This window comes from Channa argus, chromosome 12 (genome assembly GCF_033026475.1).
Source record: "Channa argus isolate prfri chromosome 12, Channa argus male v1.0, whole genome shotgun sequence".
NCBI classification, from domain to species: domain Eukaryota; kingdom Metazoa; phylum Chordata; class Actinopteri; order Anabantiformes; family Channidae; genus Channa; species Channa argus.
In genome coordinates this window covers 26908641-26927600 of record NC_090208.1, presented here as the reverse complement: position 1 = coordinate 26927600, position 18960 = coordinate 26908641, and the positions used below count along the sequence as shown (strand labels likewise).

General features: G+C 41.3%; 1 protein-coding gene across 1 annotated transcript; it reads left to right on the top strand.

The window, feature by feature from the left end:
* Positions 1 to 4293: 4293 nt before the first annotated feature.
* znf16l (zinc finger protein 16 like) lies at positions 4294 to 18853 on the top strand. Its single transcript, XM_067524818.1, has 3 exons — positions 4294 to 5235; positions 8964 to 9170; positions 17069 to 18853. Exons 1-3 carry the CDS (start codon positions 4497 to 4499, stop codon positions 17773 to 17775), a joined length of 1653 nt encoding a protein of 550 aa, XP_067380919.1. The 5' UTR covers positions 4294 to 4496; the 3' UTR covers positions 17776 to 18853.
* The last annotated feature ends 107 nt before the right edge of the window (positions 18854 to 18960 follow it).

Sequence of the window (18960 nt, the reverse complement as noted above, 5' to 3'; positions counted from 1 at the left end):
AGTGTCAGCTCAAGAACTACTTGAAGAACTACAAGTAAAAGTATTCTTTTGGCAAAAGGGCCATCCACATGAATTCATATGAAAATGGATGAGTACTTTAATGATGCGGGTTCTAAATGTGAAAATAATTTCAATGACCTTTAACACAGTTTTGAATATAATTGGCAGCTACTGGGTAGCTTCTGAATTCCACACATATTTATCAAAAAAACATAGCCGTATAAATGTATGAGGTTTAATTCTTAAAATTAGGGAAGTTGAAGTGTGAAGAAATACAAATAGAAATATACCCTACTCAATTAAAAAAAAGACATAGCTCAGAATTGCACAGAAATACAGCACTACTAATTGCATTTGGTTACTTTCCACCACAGACATTTACTTTTTTGGCTGTGTAATACACATGTATTACACAGATTTGCTACAGATTATTTAGCAGACAAACTTAAGTGGACTATTAATTTGAAAGTCAATTCCCTTCGTTTCCTGTAGTATCTGATTAACGTAATTCTTTACTGACACTTAGTTTTGTGTCTGTGGTTTGAATGATTTATTACTGCTCTGTATTACTGTCCACACTGTACAAGTTTCAGTTCAAATAATTCAATATTTTGTGAATTTCCAATATAAACTCTTGTGGAAGAACTTCCAAATCTGGGTGCACACTTTTCAGGTTAATAATCACTTACTGAACAAATAAACCTTTCCATTACTAATCAATATGTGGGGTAGGGAGTTAAACATTATTCTGACATCAGCAACAGTTACTTCCTAAATATAACCAAAATTTAATCTTTCTGCTCTACACTTCCCCCTGTATATTTCTTCTCTGTTAGATTGTGTGGATTTTGGTTCATTATTCCACAGTGTATGTTTTGCTGAAAACATCCCAGGAAGAGACTCAGCATTTCCTTTCCTCCTCTCAGCTCACACTGCCAGCTCAGAGTAGCTCCAATCCTGGGGCAACACTCAGGAATTTTATAACAGCAGTGAACAATCACAGGAAAGAAATCACATGTTTGGTGTCTTCCTCAATAATAAAACAATACAGTATCATATAAAACTTAGTTTTTATTACTTATTATTCATTTTTATTACACACAATGGTTATCAGATGACTTAGATGTGTAAAGTACAGGAGCATTCTCAACATTGTGTGGGTGGGGATTTGCTAAATGGTCTGCACTTATATATTCAATTCAATTCCATTCGACTTTATTTATATAGCGCCAATTCACAACAAAGTCATCTCGAGGCACTTTGGGGATTTTATCAAAGGGGCAAACTCTGTGGATGCACCGGAGTGCAGTGTGTGTGCGGTCATCCACTGTGTTTACCTCAGTAAATTAGGTGCAAATAAAAAAGGAACCCCACAACATAACCACAGATACCTTTACACAGAACCATGGATCAGACTTAATTCAATTCAACTTTATTTATATAGTGCCAATTGACAACAAAGTCATCGCAAGGCACTTTACAGAATAAAGTCAAGACTATAAAGATGTATAGCAAAAACCCAACAATTCCCCCTGTAGCAAACCCTAGGCTACAGTGGAGAGGAAAAACTCCCTTTAACAGAAGAGACCTCCAGCAGAACCAGGCTCAGGGTGGGCAGACATCTGCCTTGACTGGTTGGGGTGATTGGAAAGTGGAGAGAGAAAAGAAAAGGGCAAGAAAAATCAACAACAAAACATTGGGCAGATTAGGACCAGCAGGGAGTAGGGAGACAGAGAAGGAGAAAGACAACTACGGGAGAAAACACATAAAGTTAATGTCATACAGTGGTGACAATTGTGGGGAGGAGGAAATGAGCTCAGTGCATCTGAAATCTCTGTCCGAATGTGTGGAATCCTAAGAACAGCTAAGATACTGTGCAGGAGCCTTAAGCTCCCAAGCCTTTGGTAGAGGCCCTGAGCTTGAAAGAAGGAAGACCCAGATCTCACCCCGTGAGATCAGGGTGTGCCAGGTACATTTACACCAGATGCCCTTCCTGATGCAACTCCCCGGCTAGGTAAAGGGACTAAGCTCCCCACCAGCACGGCACAGCTGGGGATTGGAAAGGGCTGTTAGGGGTTCAGTGTCTTGCCCAGAGACACCTCAACATATAGCAGGGACCGAACCACTGACCCTCTGGTCCGTGGCCTTACCAACTGAGCTACAGCCCCATGTATATACCTTTGATAATAAGCATTAATATTAATTATAGTCTTATTGGTAAAAGTCTCTTTAATTTTATTTATTGTGTTTGCGTGCATCTGTGTGTTTTTGTGTTTAGTTATAGGTAAAGGGATTAAGCTCCCAGAACAGTTCTTGCACATCTATCCTCTTTTTGGCTTAAAAAAATTAAACAATTAACTTTGCCTTCTTACTTCAAATAACGATGAGGACTGTCTGTTGCTGAAATAACTGAAATAACTAAATTGCTCTAATGGCACTTTGGGGATTTTATCAAAAGGGCAAACTCTGTGGATACACCGGAGTGCAGTGTGTGTGCGGTCATCCACTGTGTTTACCTCAGTTAATTAGGTGCAAATAAAAAAGGAATCCTACAACATAACCACAGATACCTTTACACAGAACCATGAATCAGACTTAATTCAATTCAACTTTATTTATATAGTGCCAATTCACAACAAAGTCATCGCAAGGCACTTTACAGAATAAAGTCAAGACTATAAAGATGTATAGAAAAAACCCAACTATTCCCCCTGGAGCAAACCCTAGGCTACAGTGGAGAGGAAAAACTCCCTTTAACAGAAGAAACCTCCAGCAGAACCAGGCTCAGGGTGGGTGGCCATCTGCTTTGACCAGAACAAAGCAACAAAATGCAACAAGAAACATCAGGCAGATTGGTAGGACCAGTAGCTGAACACCGGAAAAAACACAGCTTCAAAGCCGGGGACACCTGCAGAAAGGGACAGAGAGAGGGAGACAGAGAAGGAGAAAGACAACTACAGGAGAAAACACACTGAGTTAATGTCATACAGTGGTGACAATTGTGGGGTGAGAGGAGAGGAGAGAGGGACAAGAGGAGGAAAGGAGCTCAGTGCATCGGGGGATGGGTCCCCTAACTTACTGATTAATAATAAGCATTTCTTTCTTAATTATTTCTGTGCACCCTGACCTTGTTCTCATCTGTCTTGATGTTTTATCAGTTGATGATGTTTTACTCTTGAAATTAGTTAGAGTGAAAATGCTGTTGTAGACAGAGAAGGAGAAAACTACAGAAGAAAAAAAATAGTAGCTCAGCGCTGGGAGGGAGTGGTTCCCCCAGCAGTCTTAGCCTATAGCAGCATAATTATAACTAAGTATAAGCTTTATTAAAGAGGAAGGTTTTAAGCCTAGACTTAAGAGTAGAGAGGGTGTCCGCTTCTCGAATCAGAACTGGGAGCTGGTTCCACAGGAGAGGAGCTTGATAGCTAAAGGCTCTGCCTCCCATTCTACCTTTGGAAATTCTGGGAACCACTTTCTGTCACAAGACTGATGGGGAGCTGGCCTACACTCGCAGGAACAACTAAGTAAAGGGTTCAGTGTCAAAGACATTTGGACATGGAGGAGCCGGATTGGTGGACGACTGCTCTACCTCCTAGCCACACCAAAGGGTCTCGTAACATTTGGCCACCAGAATCACTGATAAGTGTTGGTCAAAGTCTAAATGTGAGTGTTAATAGTATGTCAGTCCTGACAGGAGATCAGTCCAGGGGGTAGCTGGCAGCTCGCCCAGTGGCAGCTGGTTTCTGCTCCAGTCCCCTGCCGTACTTTACAATAGTATATGAACAAAAAAAGTCTGTTAGTGCCAGTTAAATATATAACAAGGAGTGTGTGTATTAAGGCTGTGGGAATCACTGTGTGTGTATTCTGAGGTTCATTGGCTACATGCTGTTATGATGACAAATGTCTCATAACAAAATAAATTCATAAATTAATCTTGTAATAAATAAACGACTTTATCTTGTAAATTACAAGAAAGTGCAGAATCTTGTACAAACAAAAAAGTGTGGTAATAATGTAAATAAAAGAGTGATATACCATGGAAGCATCTTGTAAAAATGAGAAATATCTGTCGTTATAGTGATAAAAGTTGCTCTTTCGCAAACGTGAATATTTTTTCTCAGGCTTCCAGGAAAGACGCTGGAAACTATTGATTTAATTGTTAAGAGTCATTTCCGGTTGCAAACTGTAGAGGGCGCGATGAAAGCTGAGCTTAACTCTGCAGAAATCATCTCTGTGTGAAACTGTTATGTATATTTGTTAATTCTTCAGTTTCCTGTTTTCAAAACAAAACTTTAATTGACAATCCTACTTCCAAGTTAGTACTTTGACGTTTCCATACTTTTGTTTTGAAGACCGATTTCTCTTACATCCGGCGTTACGCTCGCTAACCTGGTGCTAACTCTAACAAACCTGCCTACTATCTGTCAGCATCATCCAAACATTAGCTTGCTGTAGCTTTTAGCTAGCTGTACTGTCTACAGTCTCTTCTAAACTAATCTATGAGTCGCAAAAGAAACTACAATTTGGCTGAAACGAGCCTGTCTCCTGAACTCCACGGCGCCTTCATGGAGCTTCCCGGTTCAGCGAGCCGAGCCGACGGCGATTTCCTGGAGCTGGAGCCCGATGAAGAGCTGCTGTGTACGGTCAGCGACATCACCGAGCACCTCGGCAGAAACATAACCGTGGTACTGGAAACAGCACTGTCTGAGATCCGCAAAATGGTCAGCATCCGAATACGAGTGCTGAAAATGGAGCTACGCGAGAAAACGGAAGAAATTGAAGTGTTAAAGGCGAGACTGGAGACAGTCCAGAGGGATGGAAGGGAGCATTTTCCCGGTGTACCGAGCATGGAGGCATCTACTGAGCCTGGCTACAAAAAACCCGACTTCAGCTCTGGAACCAAGCACAACAACATCGAGCTGCGGAGAGCCAAAGCCGTCATGCCGGGTGTGAAGAAGGAGAATATAGACGCTATTTGTGACTATCTGATGAAAGACAAAAACTCGAGAGGTTGTGCTGAAATGGACGGAAACCAAAACAGCGACCGGGAGACTCGCCAAGAGCAGGACACTCACCCCCTCAGTCTTTGGCCGGACAGTGGCATGGCTGGCCCGGGTCCTGGGCACGGAGACTCCGAGTCCACAGCAGATGATATCTTTAGTATGCTTCCATCTGGCAGCAAGCGGATGTATGATTACGAATGGATAGCGCCGATGGACTATTCCTCTGAGCTTAAAGGTAATACAGACACAGAGGTATCATTTACATGCTCATACACTGCTAAGGACAGGATTTGTGTCTAATGTACATGATGTATGGAAGATCACTGCAGACAATGATGAAAAGCAACATACTGTTGCTAAGTCAGAGTTATGAAATATGTAAAAGAAATGTGACATCGTGAAAATCACAGTTGTAATTAGAAAATGCTAACTTGTTAGATCCAAAAAATAGGCAGCAGGTGGTTTAGTTGTTAGTACTGTTGCTCCACAGAAGGTTGTACATTCTGTGTGTGTATACACCAACGCCTACAGGTGAGGTAGTTGACATACAGGCCAAGGCAAACAGGGTAGATTAACTAGAAATCCTAAATCGCCCTCAGTCATGATATGTCTGGCTTCTCCCTCACTGCTGAACTGCACATCCTGCCTCTTGTCCACTGGCAGCTTTAGCCACTTTAACAAGATAAGGTGCATAGGTAATGGTTAAATGGATGGATGATATATTATTACATATACAGTATTGTGCATTAGCCTCAGGTTACATTTAGATTTGTTGAACAAACAGCTTCTATAGGCTAAAGTTACACGAGTAGTGTAAACTCCTTACACCAAAATACATTTTTTGAAAGGAGACAGATAAGATATGCAGAACTCCAGAGCAAATGGAGTGAAGATCAGTGGAAGAGAGTATGATGGAGTAAAAGTTATAGACACATTTGTAAAGTAGCAATTTAAAATAATGAGAACCCACTTTGTACAATTTCTTTCATCCTCCAATACAAGGCCTCTCACTCCTCTGCTGTGACAGTGAGTTTTAATAATTGTAATATAAAAGCATGAAACTTCTGGGTCGATAAAAGTACAACCCCAATTTCGAAGGAGTTCGGATAATGTGTAAAAAAACAGAATGCAATGATTTGCAACTCTTATCAACCCATATTTTATTCACAATAGAACATAAAAACATATCAGATGTTGAAAATTACATATTTTACCATTTTCATGTTATCTTATTTTGAATTTGATGGCAGCAACACATCTCAAAAAAGTTTGAACATGGGCAAAAATAATTGCTGCAAATCAAAAGTTAATGAAGAAGCATTTGACAACTAATTAGGTTAATTGGCAACAGGTCAGTAACATGACTCGGTATAAAAGGATTCTCTCGAATGTAAAGATGAGTAGAGGTTCACCAATCTAAAAATTGTGGAACAATTTCAGAAAAATGTTTACCAATGTAAAATTCCTTTAAAGAGCCCACCATCTACAACATATAATATCCAATTATTCAGAGAATCAGGAGAAATCTCGGTGCGCAATGGACAAGACCAAAGGTCAAAACTGGATCAGCATGATCTTCGGGGCCCTCAGGCAGCACTGCATTAAAATCAGGCATGATTCTCTACTGGACATCACTGCATGGGCTAAGAAACACTTCCAGAAATCACTGCCTGTGAACACAGTGCGGTGTGCAGTCCACAAATCTAAAATAAAACTGTATCATTCAAAGAAGAAGCAAAATGTAACACGATCCAGAAATGCCACCATGGTCTTTTGGCCTTAGCTCATTTAAAATGGTCTGCAGCAAAATTAAAAACTGTTCTGTGGTGTTGTTATTGCAGTTCAAAAGCCTGCATCTCTGATGGTATGATGCCGAAGAGTACATAGAGGTTTTAGAGCAACATATGCCCCCATCCCCACAATGTCTAACAAAGCAAAACCACATACTGCATACATCACAACGGCATGGCTTCACAGGAGAGGAGTCCCGGTGCTGAACTCCTTTGCCTGTAGTCCAGACCTTTCACCAATAAAAAAACAAAACAAAAATTGGTGCATCATAAAATAAAAAATCTGACAACAAAGGACCAGAAACCAGGAGCTACAACTCATTGTTCGCTCCCAGAGCCACCACCGAAACCATCCCGGGGGCCTCTAAGCACCGGGCTCGAGTGACTTAGCTGACCCCAGGAGAACGCTTCGTGGACAACGACGCAGGTGAGGCAAAAGGGGAGGGCTCCATGCTAGGCTAAAAGCATGCGCTAGCCGACTACTGCTACCTAGCCTCCTTCTAGCAAATGTGCGGGCTCTGGAAAACTAACTGGTCGAGCTATGAGCCAGGATTACAACTCAACGGGAAATCAGTGTGCCAACTGTATCACTGTGTGGTACAGCAGCACTACTGCCATGGACCGCAAACGCCTGCAGAGAGTGGTGAAGACTGCGCAGAAGATCACCAGGACTCCACTGCCCTCTCTGCAGAGCATCTACCACCGCAGAGTCCACAGGAAAGCTGCTTCCATCCTCAAAGACCCCTCCCACCCCCAGCACAGCCTGTTCACACTTCTACCATCACGACGGAAGTGTGAAATGCAGGACTTCAAGACTGAAGAACTCTTTCTTCCCCTCTGCCATCAGACTCCTAAACAGCTGATAGGAGTTTGCAACCATGGACATAACTGTTTACATTGATTTAGATTTTTGCTTTTGCACATTCATTATTTTTAGAACTGCACTACCTCACTTTTTCTTCCCTGCATCTGACAAGGAAGAGAACACATTCCTCGCCTAAAACTTCAGCAACTGGTCTCTTCACTTCCCAGACCACAGACATCACCCTGTTCCAAATTTTTTGAGATGTGTTTCTGTCATCAAATATTTTCCGTGAAATATTAAAATGTTTGTTTCAACATCTGATATGTTGTCTATGTTCTGTTGGGAATAAAATATGGGTTGATGAGATTTGAAAATCATTGCATCCTGTTTTTATTAACATTTTACACATTGTTCCAACTTCTTTGGAATTGGGTTTGTAAATTCAATCTCGTGACCTTTTCAGGTAATAATTGCAGGCTGTGAACATCAGTCAGGGAGCCAGTGAAAACTGGCTCTGTTGTATATATATCAATTACTTGAGTTTTCTATAAGAAAATAATGAGAGCATGTGGCACATTGAAGATCTGATTTAATACATAACAGTAAATACTTTGAGCCATTGTCTGTGGTAGTCTGCAATTTGAACATTATGTACTTAGTACTAGATGAATCCATAGACACGTGACAGAAATTACTAATTACACATGTGCAAGTTACTAAACCTTCAAGGCAGGCAAAGGATTCCTACAAATTACGAATAGGAGGACATGGTAAAACCTGTAGATAAGCTTGGAAGTAGGTTCCCCTCAAAACCACTTCCACCTTCTTAAAGTACATGTGCTAAGTGGCAAATGTTGAATTGTTCTTCAGCAGTTGAAATATTATAGGAAATTGGCAAAGAGAAAAAAGATCAGATCTCTATTAGTTTCTTAGATGACATGTGAAAGACTTAGAAACTTCTTTCACTAGACTTCAAGCTCGGATGAGACCAAAATTGAGTTGTTATAGTCTCACCCATAGCAGCAGATGTAACTCTTTGGCGACACCAGTGAGTTACAGTACGTTGAAGGGGTTGAATCTTTATGGAATCATTTACCCCAGTTTTAGATTTTTATTTATTTATGAATAATGTATCATTATCAATGACATTAAAGAGTCTTCCGTTTTTAAAATTAATAAGTGTTGTAGAAAAAAAAAGGTGAATAACTAATAAGTAATCAGAGATTCCTTTAAACCTATAAAGAGATTCCTTTCCATGCCCATATAAAAATATTTTAGCTGATCTGCTGTGTCACTTTGTTCTACGGTAAGCACTGACTGAATATTCCTGAGTACCAATTTCCTTTTTCCTTTCTTGTTTTTTCCCAGTTATGAAGGAGCCTGAATGTGAGAACACCTCAACTGGGGAGACGGAGGACGATGATGAAAATAAATCATCAAGGAGGGAAGAAGGTGGACTTGACCAGGCTCAGGTTACAATGTCACATGTCCAGTCTGAATTCTCCCTGGAGCCACAGAGCTCTCCAGGGAAGGAAGGAAGTCCTTTAGAAGGCAACACAGACAGACCAGCGGCAGGTGGGTAAAAATGCGTGGAAAGGAAAGAAATTCGTTTAAAGTTTGTGAACCCCTTATTCCATTTTTAGCATATTTATATAGCATTCGAGTGACTTATACTGTAGCTTCATAGCTTCATCAATGATGGCAAGCTGTCTTGGTCCAGAGGCAGCAAATAAGGCCAAAATCATTATGCCATCACGATGCCACCACTGTCTTACACTTATGGGATATGGAAATGTAGGCTTTGGCCGTCACTCAACATAGGGCTTCTCGCTTAAGCCAAAAAGTTCTACTTTGGAATAATTCATCCACAGAACATCCAACAGCCTTTTGGTTTATCCGCATGATCTTGAAAAAACTAGACCGGTAGCCATGTTCTTTTTGGAGAGTAGTGACTCTATTTTCAATGCATTGCCAGTTACACCATTGTTGTTCAGTGTTTTCCTGATGGTGGACTCATGACCATTGGGCCTCATTTACTAGTATCTTAAAAAAAAGTTTTTTCTTAAGAAAAGTCCTAGGTGTTCACATTTAGTCATTTAGCAGATTTTTTTATCCAAAGCAACTTACAAGTAAGGTACAAGGCAACAAAAATCTAAGTCAAGGAGAAAACATCAAAGACTTTTCTTTTATCAGAAAAGTGTTTACATTTCATGAAATGCAACTTCAATTTCTGCAAGTGCAATCTCTTCCAATCTCTTAAAGTGCATAGGAAGGTGCCGAAGAGTTGTTTTCAGCAGTTTTTTGAATATTGGGAGTGAGTTGAGTGTGCAGTGTTTGGTAGCTCCTTCCACTATTGTGGGATCACTGACCTGAAGATTTTTGCTTGGTGTCTTCTGTGCGGTGCTGGGACTACCAGACGTCGTTCTTAGGCAGAGTTCAGCAGACGGGAGGGATTTTAGAACTGAAAGAGGGACTTTAGGTAAGCAGGAGCTATTGAGTTGATCACCCTGTTGATTGTGCACACCAGTAACCCCATTAACAGGGTTATTGCAGTAAACAAGACAAGATTTGACCAGTACAATGAGTTGGGTTGTATATTCCGTGAGGTAGGGTCTGATCTTTCTGGTGTTGTAGAGGGCAAATCTGCATGCTCTAGAGACTGAGGAGATGTGGTCCTTAAAGGACATTAGGTCATCGATGATGACCCCAAGATTTCTGGTCAACTTACTGGGGACATTCACTGTATGTAGATGCTGATGTTGTAAGTCGTTTTGGATAAAACAGAAGAACTTCGGTCTTGGAGAGGTTGGCCTGAAGATATCTCTCTCTCATCCAAGCAGAGACGTTGAAGAGACAGGTAGAAATGCGTAATGAGACAATAGAGTTGTCTGATAGAAAGGACAGGAAGAGCTGTGTGTCATCACCATAGCCGTGATACTGGTCCTACCAATCTGCCCGATGTTTTGTTGTTGCTTTTTGTTGCTCTGTTCTTTTCTCTCTCCCCTTTCCACTCACCCCAACCGGTCGAGGCAGATGGCCGTCCACCCTGAGCCTGGTTCTGCTGGAGGTTTCTTCCGTTAAAGGGAGTTTTTCCTCTCCACTGTTGCCTATTGCTTGCTCCAGGGGGAATTGTTGGGTTCTCTTTATACATCTTTATAATGTTGACTTTATTCTGTAAAGTGCCCTGAGATGACTTTGTTGTGAATTGGCGCTATATAAATAAAGTTGAATTGAATTGATAGGAAAGGCCATGTGAGCAGATGATAGAACCCAGGGATGTAGTATAGACAGAAAAAAGAAGAGGAACAAGAACTGAACCATGCGGCACAACGGTAGAGAGGCTTTGAGAGTTAGAAACATGCCCCTGCCAGAAGACCGAAGCCAGGCTAGAGCTGATCCAGGCATGCCCAAATCAGAAGGTGTGGACAAGAGGATCAGAGGGTTCATAGTGTCAAAGGCTCCAGATAGGTTGAGTAGGATTAAGACAGAAGACTGACCTGCAGCTTTTGCAGCTTGAAGAGATTCTTCGGAAGCAGTTTCTGTGGAGTGACTACTCTTAAAATCAGACTGGTTGACATCAAGGAGATCAAGGAGACTTTCTTGGGAAGAAAGTCTGAGAGTTGATTGAAGACTGCTCGTTCTATGGTCTTGGCCAGAGATGGAAGAAGAGGGGTCAAGAGAAGGCTTCTTAAGCAGTGTGGGCTAATCCGGGCCTGCTTGAATGAGGTCGGAAAAGTGCATGTTGTGAGAGATGTGTTTATGATTTGTGTAATAGTTGGCATTAGTGTGGGTGCAACTGCTTGAAGAAGAGTGGAAGGGATCGGATCCAGAGAGCAGATGATCGGATAGTTACAGAGGAGGTTGAGGTTAGAGGTTAGAGGAATGGTTAGTTAGCAGGATGTCATCATCTGGAGGAGAGAACTGTGAGCTGACTTATTAGTAAGTCAGCTCACTTATTAGTAAAGAAGCTGGTAAAGTCTTTAGCAGTGAGAGAGGTGGATGGAGGAGGTGGAGGTGGGTAGATGAGGGATTTGAAAGTGGAGAACAGCTGATACTCGGCAACAGCAGATGGAGTCTTGGATTTGTGCCACTTCCTCTCAGAACTCCTGAGCATGGTGCGTTGCTCACGAATCCAGTTGGTGAGCCACAGATTAGAAGCTGAGGCATGAGCAGGTCTAAAAGACATGGGGCAGAGACTATCCAGACACGATGAGAGTGAATTGCAAAGGCTATCTGTGGCTGAATCTGTATCGAGGGTGGAGCGGTCCTGTGTTGGGGGCAGTTGCAGAGACCAGTGAAGAGAACTGCTTCGGGGGGACCTGAGGTTACAGTGGAATGTTACAAGTCTGGTAGGGGAATGAATTCTAAGGATGAAGACTGTGAGCCGACTGAAGATGTGATCCTATAAATGCAGAGGAGTGACAAAGATAGTGCGGTTCCTGGTGAATGAGGTCCAGGTTGTTGCCAGCTTTGTTTGTCGGGGGGGTGGAGACCAGTCTCAGGTCAAACATGTTTAGAACACAATACACATCAGCTGCATGAGGTTTGTCGAGCTGGATGTTCGGGTCTCCAAAGATGATGAGAGGAGTGTTGTCTTTATGGAAGTGGCACAGCAGCATGTCAAGCTCATCACAGAAGGTTCCCAGCTGGCCTGGTGGTTGATAGATCACAATCATATGGACTGTAATCAGTGCTGCAATCCTAATGGCATGATATTCCAGAGACGACAGATTGTCGGGGAAAACTTCAAGGTGTCAGCTACGGGAAGTCCAGTTCCAGCCCCCCCGACCTAATAAGCTAGGGGTCTGAGAGAAGGCAAAATTGGTAGAGAGTGCAGCCGGGGTGGTCGTGTTCTGTGGTGTGAATCAGGTTTCTGTAAGTGCAAGCAGCTAAACAGCTGACTGTGCAGCAAAAGCTGGAACGAAATGAGCCTTGTTCACTGCAGACTGGCAGTTCCACAGGTAAAGTCTGGTTGTACATGGCATTTCTGCAGAAGATGTTCACACCTGTCAGTTCTGTTGTAAGTTGTAATCGTGTTGTAGTTGTTAGTATTTCCCATTATTGCCCAAAAAAGGGCATGAGATTGCTAGACTCTGTCCACACATAGAACTTTCACATAAAAACTAAAAAGAAAAGCTTAAGAAGTCAAGATCAGCCTCACAAATCTACACACACATAGATCTAGGTCTTGGGCTTCATGTACAAAAAAAAAAAGAGTTTATCTTTTCTTTTCTTTGATGAGTTCTAACCAAAATGTTTTGAACCTAAGGAATGAATGGACTTCTAGTAAGCACTGAAAACATCAAATGCTGCTAAGCAACAATGTTCTTTGTTGTTAATGTCTGACAGTCACTGATAATGGCAATGAGAACTAACAACTAAATATAGATAACAAGCGATTGACTGAGGGTGCTGAAGCCAAAGATTCATTAGGGAGATTAGGGAGCCATGAGTCCTAAAACCTAAAAATCAGTTAGCACCGTTCTACTTACTAGAGAAGGTCAAGAGATTTTCACATTTTATTCTCTGACATAAACGTCATCAGTAAATTCTCTGCTCATGCTACTTTTGACATTTAATGTGATTTGAAAAGCTTCAAACATCATAAAAGTGGTGTTTATCCGTGGAGATTATCTTGCTGAACAAAATGTGCAATTATCTCAATGGCTTTTTGTACAGGGAACCAGCAAGATGTTAACTTTTGGGCTGGCGCCCAAAAATTTAATTTTAATTCCATTAGCTGTAATATATTTATAACTTGAAAAAAGATCTGAAAATTAAAAAAAAATTAAAGTAATAACTAAAAATAACATAACATTAATTTAACAAATACCAATACGTAACATTTATTTGATAAACCTGTACTACAATCCCAATCCCCAATTCCAAAAAAGTTTGGAAGATGTGGAAATGTAAGTAAAAACAGAATACAATGATTTGCAAATCTCAGTAACCTCTAAGTAATATGACTGGGTATAAAAGGAGCGTTTCAGAGAGGCACAGCCTTTCAAATGTAAACATGGGCAGAGGTTCACCAAAGTGCACCAAAAAATTGTGGAACAATTTCAGAAAAATGTTCCTCAATGTAAAATTGCGATGACTTTGAAGATCCCACCATCTACAGTTTATAATATCATCAAAAGATTCAGAGAATCAGGAGGAATCTCTGTGCATAAGGGCAAAGGCCAAAGTTCAAAACTGGATGTGCACTTTCATCTTCTGCATCTTTGGGTCCTCAGGTGACACTGCATTAAAAGCAGGTATGATTCTCTACTGGGCATCACTGCATGGGCCCAGGAACACTTCAATATATCACTGTCTGTGAACACAGTTTACTGTGCAATCTACAAATGTAAGTTAAAGCTGTATCATGCAAAGAAGAAGCCATATGTAAACACGATCCAGAAACGCCATCGCCATGTTGTTAAAAGAAGAGGGGAAACTACACAGTAAACATCACCCTGTTCCAACTTCTTTGAAATGTGTGGCTGCTATCAAATTTTAAATGAGATAATATATTTCCATGAAAAGGTAAAACATCTCAATTTCAACATCTGGTATGATTTTGAAATATGATGTCCAACCATATCGTTACTCTAGATGGCATAAGTATAGCTCCAGTACTACTGCAAGAAACCTGTTAACGATTTGTCTTTTACCTCACATATAAAACAAATCTCTAGAACAGCCTTCTTCCACCTACGGAACTTTGCCAAAATTAGGAGCATCCTTTCTCAAAGTGATGCCGAAAAACTAGTCCATGCATTTGTTACCTCTAGGTTGGACTACTAATTCCCTACTTACAGGATGCCCCACTAACTCCCTAAAGAGCCTGCAATTAATCCAAAATGCTGCAGCAAGAGTGCTGACTGGAACTAGCAAGAAAGATCATATTTCACCTTCACTAGCTTCTCTCCATTGGCTTCCCATTAAATCTAGAATAGAATTTAAAACCCTGCTTCTTACATATAAAGCTCTGAATGGTCAGGCTCCATCATATATAGAAGACCTCATAGCACCATATCATCCCAGTAGACCACTTCGCTCTCAGAATGCAGGCCTACTTGTGGTTCCCAGAATTTCCAAAGTTAGAATGGTCAGGTAGAGCCTTTAGCTATCAAGCTCCTCTCCTGTGGAACCAGCTCCCAGTTCAGATTCTGGAAGCAGACACCCTCTCTACTTTTAAATCTAGGGTTAACACCTTCCTCTTTGGTAAAGCCTATAGTTAGTTATAGTTATGCTGCTATAGGCTTAGACTGCTGGGGGACCCACCCCCCCGATGCACTGAGCTCCTTTCCTCCTCTTGTCCCTCTCTCCTCTCCTCTCACCCCACAATTGTCACCACTGTATGACACTAACTATGTGTGTTTTCTCCCGTAGTTGTCTATCTCCTTCTCTGTCTCCCTCTCTCTGTCCCTTTCTGCAGGTGTCCCCAGGCTGCAGTGTTTCCAAGGCTGTGTGTTTTCCAGTCTGCAGCTACTGGTCCTACCAACCTGCGCGATGTTTTGTTGATGCTTTTTCTTTTCTATCTTCACTTTTCACTCACCCCAACCGGTCAAGGCAGATGGCCGTCCACCGTGAGCCTGGTTCTGCTGGAGGTTTCTTCCGTTAAAGGGAGTTTTTCCTCTCCACTGTTGCTCAAGGGGGAATTGTTGGGTTCTCTCTATACATCTTTATATTCTTGACTTTATTCTGTAAAGTGCCTTGAGATGACTTTGTTGTGAATTGGCGCTATATAAATAAAGTTGAATGGAATTGAATTGAATTTTTATGTTCTATTATCAATAAAATATGGGTTGATGAGCAAATTATTGCTAGTGATGCCTCTTAAGTTATACTACATATCTGGGGGGATTTCAGGTTCAGCATGACCCCTGTTAGTAGTCTGCAGCTACACAGGCCCATGCACAGCAAAATGTGATACAGTGTGTGCAGACATGGCACACAAAATTAATATTCAAGTAAAATTGCAGTTATTTGCCTTAAAAAATCTCCACTACAGGTACAATTTCAAGTCTTATATGGCTAACAAGCATTGGTCAATACTGAAACCACTTTTTCAAAACTCTTCACACAGTCGCCATTACAGACTTGCGTCTAAGCTAAGCAGTTAATCTCACCTCCAATGTATTAGCCTTTCTGTATTGTAGGGACCAATGAGAGGTTTTTACAAAAGCAAACCATCATTGGAGAGGGCTAGACATATTCTAATGTTTGCTCCTCTCTGGCCTGGGACAGTTGCCCACTGCCCAGTGACATTTGTTTCTTGCTGTGTCTTTGCCATCATAATCATCCACATGATTAATATATGTGGAGTTGGTCTGGCCTCCATTAGATTTCAATCGAAAATAAAATAAATCCACATTAAAGCACATTATGCAGAGCTATGTATGTATTCTGTTTATTGAGTAGACATTCAATAAACAGACATTCAATAGTTTTTACTGGACATATTCATAACAGAGTTCTTTCACAAATTCTCCGTATCTGCTTGCTAATATTCATTTTTGATATATTTTTCCACAGATTTCAATGTGGCTGCAGCAGAAATGCATGTTTTGGCTATCATTCTGTTTTGATTCAACTTTACCTGTTTTGAACAAAGTATGTTAGCTTTTGAAAAATGTACTGCAAAAGTAGTGTTTTGCATGGGATGGTCTTTGACTGAGAAAGGAGTTCATGAATTTTGTGTGAAAGCAATAAAAAGTTTTGCTGACTGTGTGATGAGTTTTAACAATATGACTTTAGTTATGACCGACGCTTGTTAGCAACGGAAAAATAACTGTAAAATTTCTGATTACGGGCCAAAGGTCGCTGTTGGTAAAGGTGCAGCTGATTTAAACCACTTTATGCTAATACAACAAACGTGTTAGTGTAGAATAATGTCACACATTTGCAAACTACCAAGTTAGCAAAATGTCTGAAACTACTTTTTGCTCTCTCTCTCTAAACATGAGTGTGATTAAGTGTGTAATGAATTACAATCTTGGACTACACACACGTGGTTGTCAGCATCCATTCTCGATCCTCCAATGGGATCAGGGAACCATCCTAAATAGATGCCTGAGTCACCTCAATAGGCTCATTTGAGCAATAGCTTTGCTCCAAGGTCCATCCAAATGTACAAACTTCATACCATATCTCTGAAGCTGAGCCCAGCCATCCTATGGAGCCGGGCCTGTGAGACTATGGGTGAGGTTTGGAAAATAGGTCAACTAATAAACTGCTCACACTAGACACAGATCTGAACATACCCACACATGAGTGAGTGAGTACCAGGATCGACAACCTTCTGTGCACCAGTCCAGAATCACTCATAGCACCCACTGTTCCCAGAGGTCGAAGATTGATCTTTGAATCTTGATGTTTATGTTCAACTGTATTAAAATGTACTGGGCTTAACCTGTGGTTTGGTTTCCTACTGGTTTATCCCATTAACAATTGTTCATGAAATACTGTGTTTGTGGTTTTAGGTCAGCAGTTCACCAGTCACACCTACATCTGCTCTCTGTGTGGAACTTTCTGCCCTGACTCTTTGTTCCTGGAGGAACATATTAAAGTAATACACTCAGACTCTGCCGGGGCCCAGGCTCTTCAGACTTTGCAGTCCACCTCCTCCACTACATCTACTTTGGGTGATGGCAGCAGTGACTCCAGGAGGTGCGAAGGGGGGCAGAACGAAGAGAGCACAGGACCAAGTGCTGGTGTCAGCGTTGGTCGGGGAGGGCGGCCTGTAAAAAAGGAGATTAAAATCGAGGGGGGGTATGAGTGTGGGGAATGTGGCCGCCATTTTAACTACCTGGGTAACTTGCGACAACATCAGCGTATCCACACTGGAGAGAAGCCCTTCATGTGTCCAGAGTGTGGGGAGAGGTTCCGCCATGCAGCCCGGTTAAAGAGCCACAGGTTGGTGCACAGTGGCGCCCAAAGTCCCTTCCCCTGTCCCCAGTGTGGCAAAGGTTTTTCAGTGCTGTCTGGACTAAAGAGGCACCAAAGGGTACACACGGGTGAGAGCCCATATGCCTGTCCTCAGTGTGGCCGGCGCTTCAAAGAGCTTGGAAATTTGTATACCCACCAGAGGATCCACAGCGGGGCCACACCTTACTGCTGCCAGCAGTGTGGGCGCAGCTTTCGCCATCTGGGAACGTATAAGAGCCACCGCTGCACACCAGTGCAGTGACCAACCCTGCTGCTGTACTTCCTGTACTGTACAGCTCGCTGACATTTACAGTAAAAATGCATGTCAAAGACAAGATACGGTGCTTACTCTGAGGTGTGTCTTTATTGTGTGATTGTCTAATGTCACTGTGGGAGGTGCTTTTCTTTTTCTGAAATGCTGCATAAGCTTTTCAGTACTTTAACATATCTCCTCAGGCATCATGGAACACTGTGTCTTCAACTTTTAAGTTTCATTCTGGGTCTTGGCAAGAGAAGTTCATAAGTCTCACTTACCTGCCGTGGCAACTTATAGAAGCTGTCTCACAACAACAATAAATAATCATAGCAAAAAAGACTGAAGCTCATTGGGAAATCTCTCAAATACAGTCAGGTTCTGTTAACACTGAATAGCATAGAAAACTGTTGGACTAAAACACTATATAGATGTGATCGGAAAAAAAGTGTTTTATTAATCGAAACTTGAATCTTAAACTAAAACAAAAATCTTATACACAGATCTCACATACAGACAAAATGGAAGTTATTTTCAACATTAATTGGAGACAGACCCTGAAAGTTAAGGGACATTTAACAGTATCTGGAAAGATGTACATCTGCATTATGAACACATTTATCTACTCTCATCTTGATTTGCTGAGACCCCAGTACACCAGTCATAATAACTTGGTTAATAGTGCTAGTGTGACACCACCGCCCACATGTGGACAACCTATGATTGTCTTTCATCATGATAGTGTTTGGTTGTACGTGTAGAGCAGAAAGCTGACCATATAAATTTAACCAGTGTTATCTAATTTTACATATTGGTTATTTTATATGTTTGCCTATATGACAACTGCAAATTGTTTGAGGATAGAAAAAAAATGACTTGAACGAAAGTAACATTCCAGGTGTGTGGTGGACAATTACTTTAGATTCAGTCAGAGAATAACATACTTTACTTAAGCTTGCCTTTAAATTAGTATCTATGTCTTAGCACTGCAGACTAAAAGAAGACAACATATCCAAACGTGTGGAACACTAACCCCAATGCTAACCATTGACAATCTGCTCTCTAATAAACAGTTGTCTTAAGTCTATGAATTGGTGTGTTTTTTAAACAAAGATAAGTAGTTAAATATAGCATAGTATTCACTGATCAATATTATGTTACTATTTGCCATTTGGTATTTTCCTCTTACAAACT

What these genes read in the sequence shown, in the direction of transcription:
- znf16l (XM_067524818.1), top strand. Translation starts at nt 4,497, where the DNA reads ATGAGTCGCAAAAGAAACTACAATTTGGCTGAAACGAGCCTGTCTCCT. An exon ending in CTATTCCTCTGAGCTTAAAG is followed by an intron (nt 5,236 to 8,963) that starts GTAATACAGACA and finishes GTTTTTTCCCAG; the next exon opens with TTATGAAGGAGCCTGAATGT. An exon ending in CACAGACAGACCAGCGGCAG is followed by an intron (nt 9,171 to 17,068) that starts GTGGGTAAAAAT and finishes TTGTGGTTTTAG; the next exon opens with GTCAGCAGTTCACCAGTCAC.